The 15,911-nt window shown below is 40.4% G+C and overlaps 2 protein-coding genes across 5 annotated transcripts in view; one reads left to right on the top strand and one right to left on the bottom strand.

Moving 5' to 3' along the window:
* TAX1BP1 (Tax1 binding protein 1) overlaps positions 1 to 2,286 on the top strand; it is a 55,667-nt gene extending 53,381 nt beyond the window's left edge. For all 4 annotated transcript variants that reach the window (XM_036405314.1, XM_036405334.1, XM_036405328.1 and 1 more), the window contains 2 exons: positions 392 to 477; positions 1,138 to 2,286. In XM_036405314.1, coding sequence (XP_036261207.1) covers positions 392 to 477; positions 1,138 to 1,339 — 288 coding nt within the window. In that variant the 3' untranslated portion in view covers positions 1,340 to 2,286. The remainder of the gene's footprint in view (positions 1 to 391; positions 478 to 1,137) is intronic.
* Positions 2,287 to 2,791: 505 nt separating this feature from the next.
* The window catches only part of JAZF1 (JAZF zinc finger 1), a 188,775-nt gene continuing 175,655 nt past the window's right edge, over positions 2,792 to 15,911 (bottom strand). The window contains exons 4-5 of the mRNA XM_036406767.2: positions 11,489 to 11,658; positions 2,792 to 5,130 (exon numbers count right to left, since the gene is read on the bottom strand). Of these exons, the coding sequence (XP_036262660.1) occupies positions 4,954 to 5,130; positions 11,489 to 11,658 (347 nt within the window). The 3' untranslated portion in view covers positions 2,792 to 4,953. The remainder of the gene's footprint in view (positions 5,131 to 11,488; positions 11,659 to 15,911) is intronic.

The following is a 15,911-nucleotide window of genomic DNA, read 5'->3' on the forward strand; positions in this document are numbered from 1 at the left end:
GGCTAAATATATGTTTGCATATGAGTTATCTGTAAAAAACACAGCATATGTGCTCCTTCACACATCATTTTTTGTAGATCAGCTAAATAATTCCTAGCCCTTGCTTTTAATGCATCTTTGAGATAAAAAAGGAAAATGAGGTAGGAGTTGGAGTTCCAAAAATCTTGCAGTGTACCTGTATTTCCACCTTGAATACTCCATTTTGTGCTCTATTATTGAATTGCAGAATAGAGCCAAGATGTACAAAAGTAAAACTTAGGCTGCAGAAATTACAGAGTGAAAGTATATTTCATCTGGGTTTGTGTTTAGTAACAAAAATGCATATTGAGGAAAAAAAAACCAACTTGTTTTTGTAGGGATTAGTCTTTAAAATACTTTCTCTTTTCAATAGGATGATGACAACACTGTACCTTCTGCTCCTGATCCTCCAAGTCTACTCTTGCGTGAGCGGGGCACAGGCTTCTGCTTTGATTCCAGGTAGATGTTATCTTGTATTGGTCTTTAAGGGCATGGAGAGGTGTCTGTAGAACTACCCAAGGGTGGGGGTGCAGGTGAAAAGCTACAGAACATTTTCAATGAATGTTTGGTTTACAATTAACTGGCACAGAATATGCCGTGAGACAGGGCAGGCTGTTCATGCTATACCTTTGATGGAATTTTGACAAATTTTTTAGTAAATGAATGTAAATGAAATGTTTAGTAAATGAACTTTTGTTTTTTCCCCTCTCTTGCCAACCTAATTCTGAACCTAAGTTTAGAGCTTTTATAAAGTGTTATGTTTGCTAAGAGCAAGCATTTATGAGCAGAGAGAGTGGTTTCCCACGAAACAGTTTGGCCATTAAGGCATTCAATAGATTTGTATTCAGTGGAAGCTGGAGTAAGGTCAAAATTATGTTGCTTTTAAAATGCCAGGTTATTTTGGAATTTGCACGTGAAACTACTCTGACTGTATTGAGTGCTTTTGGAGACACATTTAAATGAACTGGATGATACTTGGATACAAAGTCCACTCAAATTGAAATTGGTAGTAAACTTCTGAATGTTGCTGGCGGCAGGATCCTGCTTTTAGTTTGCATTAACAGAATAAATAGAAATAAACTGTTCCCCTTTTTTCTTCCTCTCTACCTCCTTGTGAAGTTTTGATGTGCAGAAGAAATGCCCTCTCTGTGATGTGATGTTTCCCCCAAACTACGACCAGAGCAAGTTTGAGGAGCACGTTGAGAGTCACTGGAAGGTTTGTCCCATGTGCAGCGAGCAGTTCCCGCCCGACTACGACCAGCAAGGCTTCGAGAGGCATGTCCAGACGCACTTTGATCAGAACGTATTAAATTTTGATTAAATACTTTGTTTTGCAGTGTAGCTTAAAACCCCACCACTTTGAGTAGTCCATCTCCAAAACAAAAGCAGTGCAGCTTTCTGTAACAGTGCAAAATTCTGATTAAAAGCTCATGTACTCTAATGGGAGCCATGGCTCTAAGCTGCTATGGGGTTATCTTCTCTCTCTGCCTAACACTGTACTAAGGAAACCCACAACCCCCCACTTTGTTGTGTATGTAGCTATTTATTCCCCTATTTAGTGGAATTTCTTCCCCTACTTAGTGGAATGCCTAAGGACACAGGAATGACTGAGCCTCAGAAAAAATGAGACCAGCTTCATGGTGTTCTTCAGCTACATTTAAAAAAGATCACCAAAACCACGTGTGGTTTCTCTTGACCTTGATAACCGAGGCACAATTAAAAATGTAATAAGCAGGTGTCTCTTCTAGCAAATCCATGTAGTTTTTCTCTGAGTAACACTGAAATTGGAAAGTTACATTACTTACCCTATGAAAATATAGTTTTCTAGTACATTTCTGAGATGTAGATGCATGTACTGTGAGATTCCAGGCTTGCAACAAGAGGAATGGTAAATACTTCAGTTTCACATGCAGAATGTTTGCCTTAAGGAATAGCATTAAATGAGGTATGTTATACTTTAAGGCAGTGGTTTTGAGTTGAAAGAGACTGCTGTGCTTAAATGCCTACAAGTAATAGTTTAAAAAAGTCATTGCCATTATGTTGCAGTTTTATTCAGTAGAAAATATTGTTCTATTTTCACAACAGTGGATTGTGTTCCTTCTGGCTTTTAAAACGTTTTGCGTTTTAACTTTATGTATTTCTTTCCAATAAGTAAAACCACGTGTGTATATCTAAACATTTTATATTTACTTTAATTGTATTAAGTAAATTTGCTTCCCACTTGCTGTACAGTAGTCTTGTTACATTAAAAGCAGAATTATTCATGGAGTCAGTGGTCTATTTTCCCTGCTGCTCATTTTGAAATTAAACAGAGTACAGACTTCACTAAGGAGTAAATGATGACTCAGTATTTTATGGCAAAGGGTTGCTATTCACATCTGTTTGTGTTCTTTCTTTGAGAGACAGACTCTGGGATTAAGGCTTAGAGTAGCCTCTGTTGACTGCAGTTCCCTCCTGAACACTTACAATATCCAGTTAATGCAGGAGTTAACTAAAAACTGCATGATGTGGATGAATTCAGTGTCCTCGGCAGCAGCAACTCATCAATGCTCGTGTGCCATTTGTAGTCTAAAGATTTTTGTAACTGGGAGCTTCATACCAAGAGCTGGCCTGAGGTAAATCATGGATTTTTTTCTTACTGTAACTCAACAGCAGATGAAAACAGTTAGAACAGGCTCCAAGATTTTGAGGATACCAAAGTAAAATAAACAAATAAAAGACTATACACAGCCCAAGAACTTAACTCTAGGTTAGGAATGAGAAAAGAGCAGTCTTTTTAGGTCAGAGGCAGTTTATTTTAAATGTGATTTGATTTACATTTATAAGCAGCTTTCCTGACAGGAATTCTTTAAGTTGCCTTCAGTTCTAAAACAAACCTCTGTCACTTTCAAACTTAAAGTACTTTGTCCCCAACAAAACATATGAAAATATAATTTAAAGCACACTTTTCACAGACACAGTACAATACATTCACTATACACAGTATAACAAAATAGTCCCATCTTTACCTGTTTAATAATACTGTCACAATGAATAGGTAAATAGAAACTGGAATTTCAGTTTTATAGTTGAAAGGAATTTACATGCAACAATGACGTTTTACAACTGTTTAGCTGTTGAACGAACTCGCCCAGCCTGTAGTTCTTGCACAAGGAGCAGAGCCAAAACGTGTTTGCTGGCCAGATCTGTTGCCAAAGCTGCAGAAGGTGGGAAGTGGCCACTTGGGGCCTTGTGTGTACCAGTAACTCTCATGTCTGGATCATCCTTTAAACCCGGCTGTCACGGTCACCTCTCTGGCATCTGAGAGGGATGTTTCGCTTCACTTTGGCTGTTCTAAACACTTATTCATTAGGATGGTTCTTACATGTTTTAATGAGACTTTTACTCTGCTGGAGAAAAGGTAATTGTCATCCTTAAAAAGTTTTCCTTTAAAGCTTTGGAAAAAAAATAGGGAAAGCTCATTCCTCCTTTATATGAGCTTTCTTTTGCACTTAAAAGAACAGGAACCAAGCCAAGGCGATGACTCTTAAAACTGGGAGTTCCTCCTGCACCCTTGCCAGGCAAAGGAGTGTTCAGGCTAGGGCTGGTGGAGGGTGCCCACCTCTGCTCCTGGCCAGCTGAACTCCAGGAATAGCACTTGTGAGAAGAATGCTCAAGGCAGGATGGCAAGCAACAAATGTTCAGGTATGGTCCAGACACGAAGCGCTCTCATGTTGGCTTTTAAGTCAGTCTCTGACCACCTGCTGCAAGAAGCACTTAATCTTCAATAAGGCTCAAATGTCATATTTCAGCAAAATTAATTGTAAAGCTAAACAGAGACTTCCAAATGGAATGCGGTGACCTACAATGAGAAGCAAAAAATGCACAAAGAAAATCTGAAAACACAATGAACATGAGGGAGAGGCATTAGAACTCCCTTAGCACAACTAATGGACCTCCTTAAACCATGCGCTGAATTTCTCATTTTTATTTGCAACTGCAGCACATGCTCGTACAGTAGTTGCAAGAATTGGCAACACATAAAACATTAAATCTGTTGGCAATAGAGAACTACAAAGTGCTTCAAAACTTCATCTGAGATGAAGATAATTGTTTCTCACACACACATAAATTTGCACTTAAGTATTTCCAAGTGTCTTTCTAACAGATAGTTCAGGGGTAAATATTTAGTTGGACTGGGATATTGGTCCTCAAAAGTTTGATGGGCATGAACATAATATGACATCTTGTACAGAGAAAAAAAATGTAATTGCTAACACTAAAGTGATTGTTTACTAGTTCGAATGGCAAGGTTTTCAGCATTTCAAGAGGGAGGAAAAAAAAAGATTTGCAAGATAATATAAAATACAGCAAGCACACCTTTTTATGTATGTTATTTAAGTATGAAAATATTTTTAGCATATTATGTTAAACATTCTTTCTTATTTATATTTCCATTACCTAAAAGACTTGCTACTCCACTGATAACTCCGTTATGTAAGGCATGTTAACTATAGTTTGATGAGGGCTGTACTGTTTTGGTTTTGCACACACATTGACAGATGCATCGAAAGTCTTCATCACGTTACACTCTTGAAAGGATGTCAGTGCCAAGCTCTCCTCCTCACGCTCCTGTCCCACACGTCAGTACAACTAAATATGCAACGTCCCCCTAGTTCTTATTTTTTTTGTTTTTTTGGAGAAAAATGTTCTGAAGAACCTATAGCTTTTATAGCACCTTATCTCAAAGTAATGAAAATGGGTAAGATGATAACATGTGCAAATGTACAAAATCATTAACTCTACAAAGATACATCATTCCAAAATTACAGAAAATTTTAAAGCATGCATTTAATTTTTTTAAAGGGTTGCTGAGTGCTTCCCCTGAAAAAGGTGGCTGTTCTCAAAATCAGCAACTGCTGGTGAGGATTTCTTGGCACATTTGTGACCAGCATGTTATTGCTGCATCTTCCTGATGATCTCAGCAGACACGGGGGGATGGAAATTGATTGTGTGGTGCCGCAGGCCCTGAGCTGTCTTGTAACTCTTTCCACAGCGACATTTGAATGGTTTGCGTACGCGGATTTGTGTTCGGTGGCCGTTCTTGGCGTGGTACTTGATACCGTTCACATTCTGTAAGAGAGAAGGGAAAATGTCAGTGCTCAGGTGGGCTGACATGGGCTCTGCTTCCAGTTAAAACCTGAAAATGGATCAATGTTATGAGCAAAATCCCGTAACTGCCAGGAGCCAGCAGCTCCCACTGGGTAGTACACACGGGCTGCACTCCCAAGGTACCAGATGGGACAAGGAAAAGAATTTCAAAACTTACCTACCTGGCTAATCCTGATTTTTATCTCCCAATAGACGTCACTTCCCAAAGAATACCATTTACTGGACTCACACATGGTTGCTCTTTGCGTCCTGACATCTTTTTCATATAGCACTGACAAATCTTATTCAGAGGTTCATTTACAAGCAAACAAAGAATTGGCATGAAAACTCAGGTCACACCTCTTTAAAGAGCTGAGACTCCCCCATGGTGGGTCTGTTCCGTTTTGTGTCATTGTTTCTAGATACGTCTTTTAGCTCCAGCAAATTCTGATCGTTTACACATTGCCTCCAAAGAAATAACTGCAGGGAATGCTTAACTCAAAAAAGTTACACAGGACACTTAAAAAATAATCCAGAGAAGCTGTCTTCAAAATAGCTATTGTTTGGGAATACTCCACAGCTAAAACTGGAGAGCTTATCCCCACTAGTGCAAACCACAGCAACACAACACCACACCCTGTTACACTGGCAAGGGCGGGAAACAGGCCACACTTCTGCCATGTCAACCAAAAAAACCTTACTAAACATAAATCAAAGTAATTCCCCTGTCTTCCTTTTCACATATTTCTGGCAAAAAATGGAAGAAGCTGTTGTGTTCTCAGCAGCTGTTTTGATACTGTTCTGTGGAGTATACTGGAGTCTCTCATCTGATCCCACTAAAAGAGCTCGGATTTTTGGATAAATAAGCAAGGCATACTGTCTTTCATTTGAGCTTCTCCTAGGATGAAACCAAAGAAGATAGTGTTTGTGACAAAAAGAGACAGTTCCAAGGCTGTGTTCTCTCTAAAGATTCCAGATATGCATCTCAGTATTTTTTAAAGATGAAAAAAAATAGAAAAGAAAAAGCTAAAAAGCTAACATCAACTAACAGCCTGCATATTAAACAACCCACTAAATTAGGTCTTAGGGATTTTGTCTTTGCAGAATGACTGCATGGTGTTATACATAACAGGAAGTCCCCTTGGCTCTTTAAATAACAAGTTTTATCAAAGTGCAGCTTACAGTAAGTGGAAGCTCCAGTTTGGAACTCACAGAAAAACTGTCTCAAATATCCACCCTGGAAAAGAGGTGCAAGACTGTAAGCAACTGCTCCTCCCACAGATTCATGCTCCTCTTCTCCAGCACATCCAGGCAATGACTCCTCACCTGAAGTTGCAAATCCAGCCTCTGAATTGTCCTTTACACCCTTAAAAATTCTGGACAACCCCTGCACAGCTGTCTCCTGGAGATGTGGGAGCTGAGAGTCCCCCACTTCCAACACCAGACACAGGAACACGTCTGGGTGCAGAGCACTCAGAGGAGCCAGAAAGCTATAGCACAAGTCCAAGAGCACATCAAAACTACACATCAGCCTCAAGAGGAGTCAAGTGAATTCCCTGCAAGTAATCTGAGATCCTGGGGCAGCTTTTGGATCACCTCACACATAGCTTCAACTTCTAGCACCTACAGGGCCATTGGGGTGAGGGGGCCAGGATTGTCACTGGGTGGCAGGAGGACTTCATAAGGTATCTGTCATCATCTGTGTACCACAGGTCCTTACCTGTGCCTTCTAAAGAGGAGAAAATCTGGGGGTGACCTGCTAAACTTTTGCAACTGCAGTGAAATTTTTAAAACAAGCCCCTATTACCTATAATAACAATATTTTCCTAACAAAAACCGTGTTCCTGTTTTAACTTTTAATTTTTCTAAGAAATCTCTTCTAGATACTTTTGAGCTACTATCACTTGCTACAGACATCGTAAATCTGCAATCACAAATTCCCTCACTATTCCATGCCAATGGTACTCTTCTCCTGATCCAGGTTTTTTAATGATCCATCAGCCCCAGTACACCCATTCCTTGGTGAAATGGGAGAAAGTATTTTCAGGCAGAAAATTTAAGGAGATGCTAAAGCAGAAACCTAAAGGGATGAATTGGGCCACGGAAGGTTTGAAAAACAGTAACCACGCAGAGCATAAGGAGCTTGTGTAATGTGAAATTTGACCTGTACTTCTGTCTAAAAGGAAACTGTTGTTAGAATTACAGTGACTCTTCGGCACTTTTTCCACTGCTGCAATGTAAACACTTTGTTGTACGTCTGGGCTGAGTTTGCTGAGGTGCAGCAAAAGCCATGGCCAAACTCGTACATCACTTTTATTGCTCTGGTTACTTAGGTTGCTCACTATTTACTCTCACAGATGATTGAGGAAGAAGATGGCCATAGAGAAGGGCACTCTAAAAATCTTGAACAGGAGGAAACAATTATTAACCTGGGACCAGATCAGGAGGCGATAGAGAAGTTTAGACTGGCACTACCTGGTTTGCAAGGACACAAAGTCTCTTGTTGGGCAGGGCCCCTTTTGCACGGCAGGATTTGCAAAGGCACTACACTACAAAGTACCTGCCAGCCCCACTTCAAGTAGGAAAAGACATCTCAAAAGGATGATTTGAGAGATTTCTTGTTTCAGCCTTGGACATTCATACATGTTTTTGTACTCTTGGCTCTTCATCCCAAAGTTTTCTTTGTGGGTCCAGTTCCTCTGTTTGACTTGCAAGCTCTGGCTTGCTCCTTTCTTTCAAGAAAATTCCCTTGTTTCCCTCTCATTTCAATATTCTCCTTCCCTAAGCTCTGCTGAGTTTCACCACTCATAGGTCAGCCTTCCTGGGGGTTTGTGCCACCTGACAGGACCCTCATCCTTTCATCTGCCAGACAGTGCCTCAGCAGCCTTGGAAGGTGCCCCTTCTTCTCTTGCCCAAGGCCAAGAAAAGTCATGGATATAAGCTACATTCTGTACGCACTGAAATCTGTTATTATTTTTATTACTAATTTTGCACAAACTAGAAAATTTAGGACAAATACTCCAGGGTTTTCTCTATACTAGCATATATTCATTATTTGTCAGGTTTGTTGTATCTACTATGTCTCAAACTTCATTTGCTCGTTGGATGTTGCTTGAGTAAGTTTATCTACATCTTAAACACATTTTCAACATCCTTCTCCAGAGCTAGAGACCACTCAGGGATACTGAATAAAAGGAAAACTAATCAACACTTTCATCATTCCCCATTTTAGCTCCTAAAAGGTGGTATTTTGCAAAGCACATTAACTGCTCAATATCCATACACTTCTGGACAGGACATGTAAATTTGGATGTGAATCCAAAGTCTGGTGCAGGTGAACTCCACAGAAACAAGGATTATACCTTTGCGTTCCTTGGAATCACACAGATGATTTTCTAAAAATCATATTTCAGGCATCAAAGATGAATCACAGGAAGAAAAATTATCCATAAATGAAAGTAATTATAACTTCTTCTCTACCTCGATAAGCATAATTAGAGAAGAAAGCAAGCTTCAGAAATTAGTTCAAAGACTTGTGTTTAAAGCATCCAGAAGTCAGTGTACTTCAGGTTTATTCAGATGTTTCTAACTATTCCACATGTACCTTAAAGAAAAGTATTTCTCCCAGGATCTGTGGCTTCTCAAGAAAATCTCTGCCACACTTATACAGACTACCAATACATGTTATAAGCAAGATATTTTTTAAAATAAATTTCCTGAAGAACGACGAAATCTTTATGACTATTTGCACTGCCTATGGGAAAGCGCCAGGAGACAGCAGCTGGGCAGGAGGCCAGCGGGGGCTTCTGATACACATCTGGGCTTGTGTATAAAATGTTCTCCTTACAGTTTCCATTGTCCGCCCCAGCCCGTTCCTTTGGAGTGTTTGTTGTACTCATTCTTGTCTTATTTACCTTTCCATAATGACTTTTCAGTGCAGAGGCCATCTCTTATCCTTGAACATTGTTTGTAAAAAGGTCCCCATCCCTACTGGGTCCTTTAACCAGTATTGAAATACAAATAAAATCTCTAAAAATACCATTCTGCTTCTCAAACTTACGTCACCTAAGGCCAGACAAAAGAAAACTGTGTATATCCTCCTTTCCTCCTCGCTCCCTAAAGGAATGCATCCTTTCTCAGCCGTAAAGTGAGCCTGGCAATTACTGTATGTGCATGTCTGTGTTCCTGTTTGGAGCACTATAATTGTTTTACAGTCCTGACTGTGATTATCCAGTACCCACCAGAAAATCCCAGTGCTTTGATCACAGGACTCCCTACCCAGACTCCGTCAGACAAGTGGGTTAAGCAGAAGGAAGATAAAGAGGAAACAAGAAACACAGCTGACACAAAGCTAAAAGGAAGGAAACAAAGATAAAAATGCAAAAAGAAAAAACATAGGCTGAAAATAAAAAAGGGAGGAAACAGAGCCCACAGAAAAGAGAAATGAGGTGAGGCAGAGTTTAAGGAAATGTGCTTTTCTATCAGGAAACTAAACAGAGGTGAGTCTCTTACAAGAATATGGTACTTTTTATTTACTGCTGTTCCCTGTCAGCCCCTCTAAGGGTCATTAATTTGTTCCCCTGCCTGGCTGGTCTACCATTAATGGTGTACAAGATATCCCTTATAGACAGTCCTCATGCATTTGAGATGAAGGTAGTGAGATAGCAGGAGCAGGCACAAACAGTTTGCTCATTTGGGCAATAAAAAGACAGAGGGCTGGCAGTCAAACAGAGAACAGACAGGATACAGCAAATTACAGGGTTCTCCTTCCAGACTTTGCCATTAAGCGAATGTTTTCTGCAATGCATAGATGCCCTCTGGGCACACGACTTCTAACGATCACCATGGCTTGTTTGCTTCCTGAGCTAGGGGGATTTAGCTTTTTATACCATACCCTCTGTCTGGCACAGCTCCTGCCACACGCAAGGAAAGTATTGATCTTCCATAATGGGAGTTTATCTGCAAAGTAATGCTTGCAAGTAGTCCAAAACCATCCTTCCCTCTGCCCTGGCCCTGGAGATGCTGTTCAGTTTTTCCTGTAACTGGAGAATAAACACTATATAGTTCAGGATAATCTCAGCAAAAAGACTTTATGTCCCTAAGAAACGAGCACACTGCTTTCTTTTCCATGTTTTATGAAACAGCATTGTCAGGGCTAAGTGGTCTGTACAGGAACCTGAGTCTTATGATTTGCTGCTGTGGGAGCTGCTGCAGCATCACTGAAACAGGCTTTCATCCACTACATGGTTTCATGCACAGGTTTTCCATTCTTACCACAGCTGTTTTATCTCAAATGCTATTGGCCTTCCTCTATTTCTATTTCATACTTCTGCTCTCTTTTAAGTCCCCACTTACCAGTTATTTAAAGGACAAGCCATAAAATACAACCAACCCAGCCACCATGGTTTTTTCAGTGCAGTTGGATTTTCCAGTAGTTCATGCAAAAACTTTAGAAAACAACTTAGAGGAAGTATGCTAACCCACTACTTCCATTATGTCAGTGGTTAGAGAATGCCATACTGAAGTGCAAGATGTTCCACACAATTTCATCTGTCTCTGCACTGGATGCATGTGAAGCAACACTCCTGTAATATCCTGGCATGTTCTACATTGGCAAGCTCAAGGTTCCAGTTTAGAAATGCTTCACTCACATAAAAAGGACAAAAAATTTCTCATGATGGAGAGCAATTAAAGAACGGGGCAGGATGGGGGTGTCAGGGAATTGTTTCCCAGGTTGTCACACAAGGGGATGTATGTGGGGTCACTGATGGCTGTGTAAATGTGTCATGGGAACTCAGACCCAGGACAGAATGATGCCAGAGTTTCTGCAAGGCTCTGCCTTCCCAAGGTGAATTCTGACTTGCATGATGTTAACCATCACATTCGACACAGCATCTTTAACAGAAAATGCACCCTGGGCACCGTCTCACTAAAGAGGAGGCAGTATCTCTAGGAGTTAAGCAGAAGGAATTGTTCCTGGCACAGATGGACAGAAGCTTTTTATTTCATGTTTCTGAACGGGACCCAAGAGATTATTTTGCTTGTAGTACCTCCGGCATTCTGCAATTAATTTGTCTAAATAATAGAAAGCTCATTAAAAGCTTTTGCTCATGTAAAGCAAGAGTTGCTATATGTAATCTCTCTTGACAGACTGACATCCCTTGTAAAACTGATAAACCTGGCTGTGCTTGAGAGGAAGCTAGTGAATAAAATATTCTGCTAAAATATCACAAAAATAATTGTGAAAATCCATTAAATGAGAAGAGTGCAAACTGATTTTAGAGGCTTTCCCCACCACCTACACCAGCAGGAAACGAGGTAGGTCTGCACTACTACTTACCTTATATCTTTTTTTACATCCAGGAACAGGACAGGCAAAAGGTTTCTCATCCCCTCCGTTCATGCACATTGAGCTAAGGATAGCTTCAGAGCTGATAGCACTTTCTGTAGTCCAGGACTCATCACTGTCTGATTCTTCATAGTCTACTTCCTCTTCATCATATTCACTACCTAAAAAAGCAGGGTAGTCAGATAAAACAAGAATAAATAAGAGCACAGCAAGATAACCCATTCTGCATTTATTACATCAGCTACAATGACTTGCAATTTCCCCACTTTTGTCTTTTCTGGAAGACAGTTATTTTAAATTTTACAACCTGTATCTTTCTTGTAGTTATTTATTCCTTCATAAAGACACCAGTGGTTCTTTTTCTAATAACCAGGATGGGCATTATTAATATATCTTCATAAACTGTTAACTGCACGGCACAGAAAGTTCAAAGGACTGATTTTAAAATGCAGTTTCATTGCTTCTCAAACACCAGGATCCAGGATCTTTCCCAGTGCCCTAACGGAAAATGTGTTCCCTCCCCTCCTCCAATTAAAGCTAATTTTAAGGCATTTCTTTATGCAATACAATACTGAAGAGTGTAATTCTACAGATCATAAACAGTGTAAAATAATATGTTGACAAGTCCTAATGCATTTACTAGCCCTTTGGAATTAATAGGAATTATAGCACAACATTAATAAGAATTATATTGTAGCAATTACAGTTGTGAAATTCATTCCCTCAGGTGTGGGTATAAATTGCATTGTGTGGCTGCCCTGAACAGACCGCATTATGTTCCAGATATGCTAAGACAGCCATCTGAGCAGCTGGTGCTGAGTTTATTTATTATTTTTAATTGCAATAACTATTAATGAAATCCTCTGAAGAAGTTAAATGTGAAACAAGAGAAATTAGAAAAGCAGAATTCCAACTGTAAAAATACACTCGAAAAAAGAAAAGCAGGGGAGGGAAGAGCCGCAGCCGATTAAAAGAAAATATATGCACAGAGGGAGAGAGAGGGAAAGCTGAGGGAAACTTCTGTGGTGTCAGCAGGAGGTGGTGCTGTGTTTCCCCTCCCCTTTCTTCTTTCCCTTTCCCAGCTCTGCTAAATTTTATCCTTTCTGCTGAAAGACAATTTGGCTCTGAGTGCTGGAATAGCTCCCGCTATTAAAGACAGTTATGTGACACTTGCATGGCTCTTCCCTCATGTGCCCTTTCAGTGCACAGCTCTGAGCAGCTCTACCCACCAAGGAGAAAATGCAGACAGACAGATGCCTCATGGCACTTTAAAACATTCTGAATTCACAGGGAAAACCCACACTGCCAAGTACAATGGGTTTTTAGGGGTGTTTCTGCTTCTGCTGAAACTCCATACTTACTGCCTCTTTGGACTCCCCCTTCCCCAGCATTCCCAGTCAGACTCAGCACTGAGTAACAACACGTGGCAACTGGTAGCTGCCAGCAGCCAGGGCTCCTGAGCTTTGGTCAGGACAGATGTCAGGCTGTCCACGTTTCTATCCCGTGGCTCCCATCTGTCTGGGATGGAGCGCAGATGAGGAAAGAGGAATGGTTTCCCACCAGCGACAAGCGTCGACATGAGCGCACGCATAGGCCCTGCAGCACATCTGGAAAACTCTGCCCTGCTGACTGCAGCTCCTCATCCCACTCGGAATGAGCGAGAGCCAAAGAAAGCATTATTGACCTCTTAAAATATTTCTGAACTCTAGGAACAGTTAACCTAAAATGAAGTTAAGAGTTGTTATAGTTTAATTAACTAATAAAAAAATGGAGGCAAAACCACAACTCTGCTTCTACGATTTCCTGCCCTTGATTGTATCTTGATGGAAAAAATTCCTCAAGCTGTTCCTTTCAAACCTTTTAGCTCAGTGGGGTTTTTTTAAAGCAAATGAAACAGAAAACCCTATTGTAAACACACATATGCACTCCTAGGATGACAAAACATACAATTCTAAACACTGATACCAACAATTTCTGTCTTTATAATCACCCCCCGTTGTGTGCCCCCTTAAGAGCGGGTGATTTCCACCCAAATAGGATTTTGTCCTCCTGAAGAAAACATCATTTGAAACTGTACAACATCTCTTAGGGACACCACTCCTTTTAGTGATGATAAGGAGTATGCATTCATAAAGCAACAATCAGTGCTCTTTAAAACTTAATATGCAGTATGATGTATAAAGTAAGAGATACACAAAACAGTGGGGAGAAGCTGCAGTCAGGACTATTTTGCATTTCCTTAGGTTTTCCTAGAGGGATTAGGGGTGCCCTTTTAGTTTTTCTAGTAGTTTTGTACAGTAAGATCCAATTTTGTAAAAATGTTTGCCTGTACTTCAGTCAAAGGTAGAAAGTATGTGTGAGATCACACCATCCTTATGGTTTTCTTTTCATTGGCTTACCTGAACAAAAATGCAAGATTTGGTCTAGTATACTCAAAGCAGTTTTTTAACCAGTATAAGCAAATGCTCCATTATCTTAATTTTTAAAATTCAGATATCACTACAGATTTTACAAATACAATGAGCTTTTTCATATGAATGACAATATAAATATGTACTTCTTGAACAAAACAGTAATACTAATGGTGCAGAGTATGATGTCATATGAACCTGGAAGTGCAGCCTATCACTGCTTTTATCTAACAGTGTTCTACTGAACTCAATTGCTTCTACTTTCTTAAAAAAAATAAAAATGAGAAATCCCAAATATATTTAAAAGGATCTTAGTATACGGAAAATGCAAAAAAATTTACTGCCTTGAAAAATTTCATTAGCAATAAAATTCTACCTTAAAATAATTATGTTGTTTCAGTTGTTATAGAAAAACAACACTGATTTAGTCATGCTTTTAACCGATTCTGCCTCAGAATTTAATTTCCTCAGTTGTCAGTGTCTAAGAGCAGCAACCCATGTGGTGCCTCACCAACTGTGTGCAACACATCAGAGAGGGGGGAAATAAAACAAGAGGAAAAACAAAAAGCACAACGCGCAGGTTGGCGCTGCCATTACAAACAGCCCCTGGATGAGGTATTTTAATTAAGTGGCGCAGGGCTGAGCACGGTGGCTCTGTGAGGCCGTTCCCAGGCGGAGCAGGAGGCTCCATGTCAGGTGTACAAACTGCAACCCGAGCCGGCGCTGCCCCGGCTCCTGGGCAGCGTTCCCAGGACCAGCCCTGCGCCGAGGGGAAGCGCGCAGCAGCGCACTTTGATCAAGATAGAGTGAGTTAATTGCTTGCCTTTTTTTTTTTTTTCCAGACTTGGTTGGTGTTTCACAATTATATCTGTAAATATTTACTTTTTTAAAAGGAAAAAGAAAAAAAAAACAAATTTAAGTGCCTTTGCATCTAACCTATGGCCTGCTCCAGGGTGTAACAACTGCGTGCCTGGGGCAGTATTTGCAGTAACTCTTCAGAGAGGTCCCAGAGAGCTGCCTTGCTGAGCTCTGCTTGGATGCTGCCATGCTCATGGAAAACAGGATGCTCTGCTGGGGCAAGCTGCCCTCAAGGCACTGAGCTGAGCCATTCCTGTAGCATGTGGGCCAATGGCTTTACCCTTACTCCTCACGCTTGGAAAGCAGACTGAATGTTCCTCCCACTGAAAAATATGAGAACTAGGCTTCAGAGGTCTGAGTAGCAAAAAAAACCTCCCCCAAAACTTGACAACACACAGTTCTATAAGAACAAGCATCTAAACATCTGGCTGATAGAGAAGCACATGCTTTCAGCAAGGCACTATACAAATATACAATATTATTATCATAACTAAATATTAGTTCTACCATAGCAAAAAAAAGACAACAAAACCCAAAACTCTCTCCTCTGGCAATGCTTTTTCTGTGGCTTCTTGCTAGATCATTGCTCTTTAAGATAATATCCAGTTTCATCATCTGGCTTTCATTCAGAGACCCTAAATAGTTCTACCTTGGCCTAACCTAAACCACTGCTTTATTATCCAAATAACTCAGTAACATCTTCTTAATATTGCACCCGCCCTCGCATGCAATATTCCCTCAGTCCTGGCCCACAAAGCCATTTCCCCACTCCTCATTCTAGTGACCTTGCCAAAAGACTCACTTCATCTGTGCTGCCCCCAGCAGATCAAAAAATGAAACAAAAGAAAAGCAAGGAAAGAATGCTAGCTCAGCCTTTTTTTTCCCCTGCAATTTTCCATGCTGAGACAATGCCACTTCTCCTCAAAGGGGAGGCGAATTCCACTAGGCACAGCTCACAAAGTATGCCATATTGGAGCCAGATAGCACATAAAATTACCTGCTATGAGAAGCCACAAAATACACTGGGTCACAAAGAGTTCCAGCAAGTTACTTCTCTTGTAATTTTCACACTGCATTTAAACAACCCATCACAAATAAGGAAGCTGTCTATGTCACAGACAAAAGTAAAGACATGCACGAAAAGG

Source organism: Molothrus ater, chromosome 1, assembly GCF_012460135.2.
Source record: "Molothrus ater isolate BHLD 08-10-18 breed brown headed cowbird chromosome 1, BPBGC_Mater_1.1, whole genome shotgun sequence".
NCBI classification, from domain to species: Eukaryota; Metazoa; Chordata; class Aves; order Passeriformes; family Icteridae; genus Molothrus; species Molothrus ater.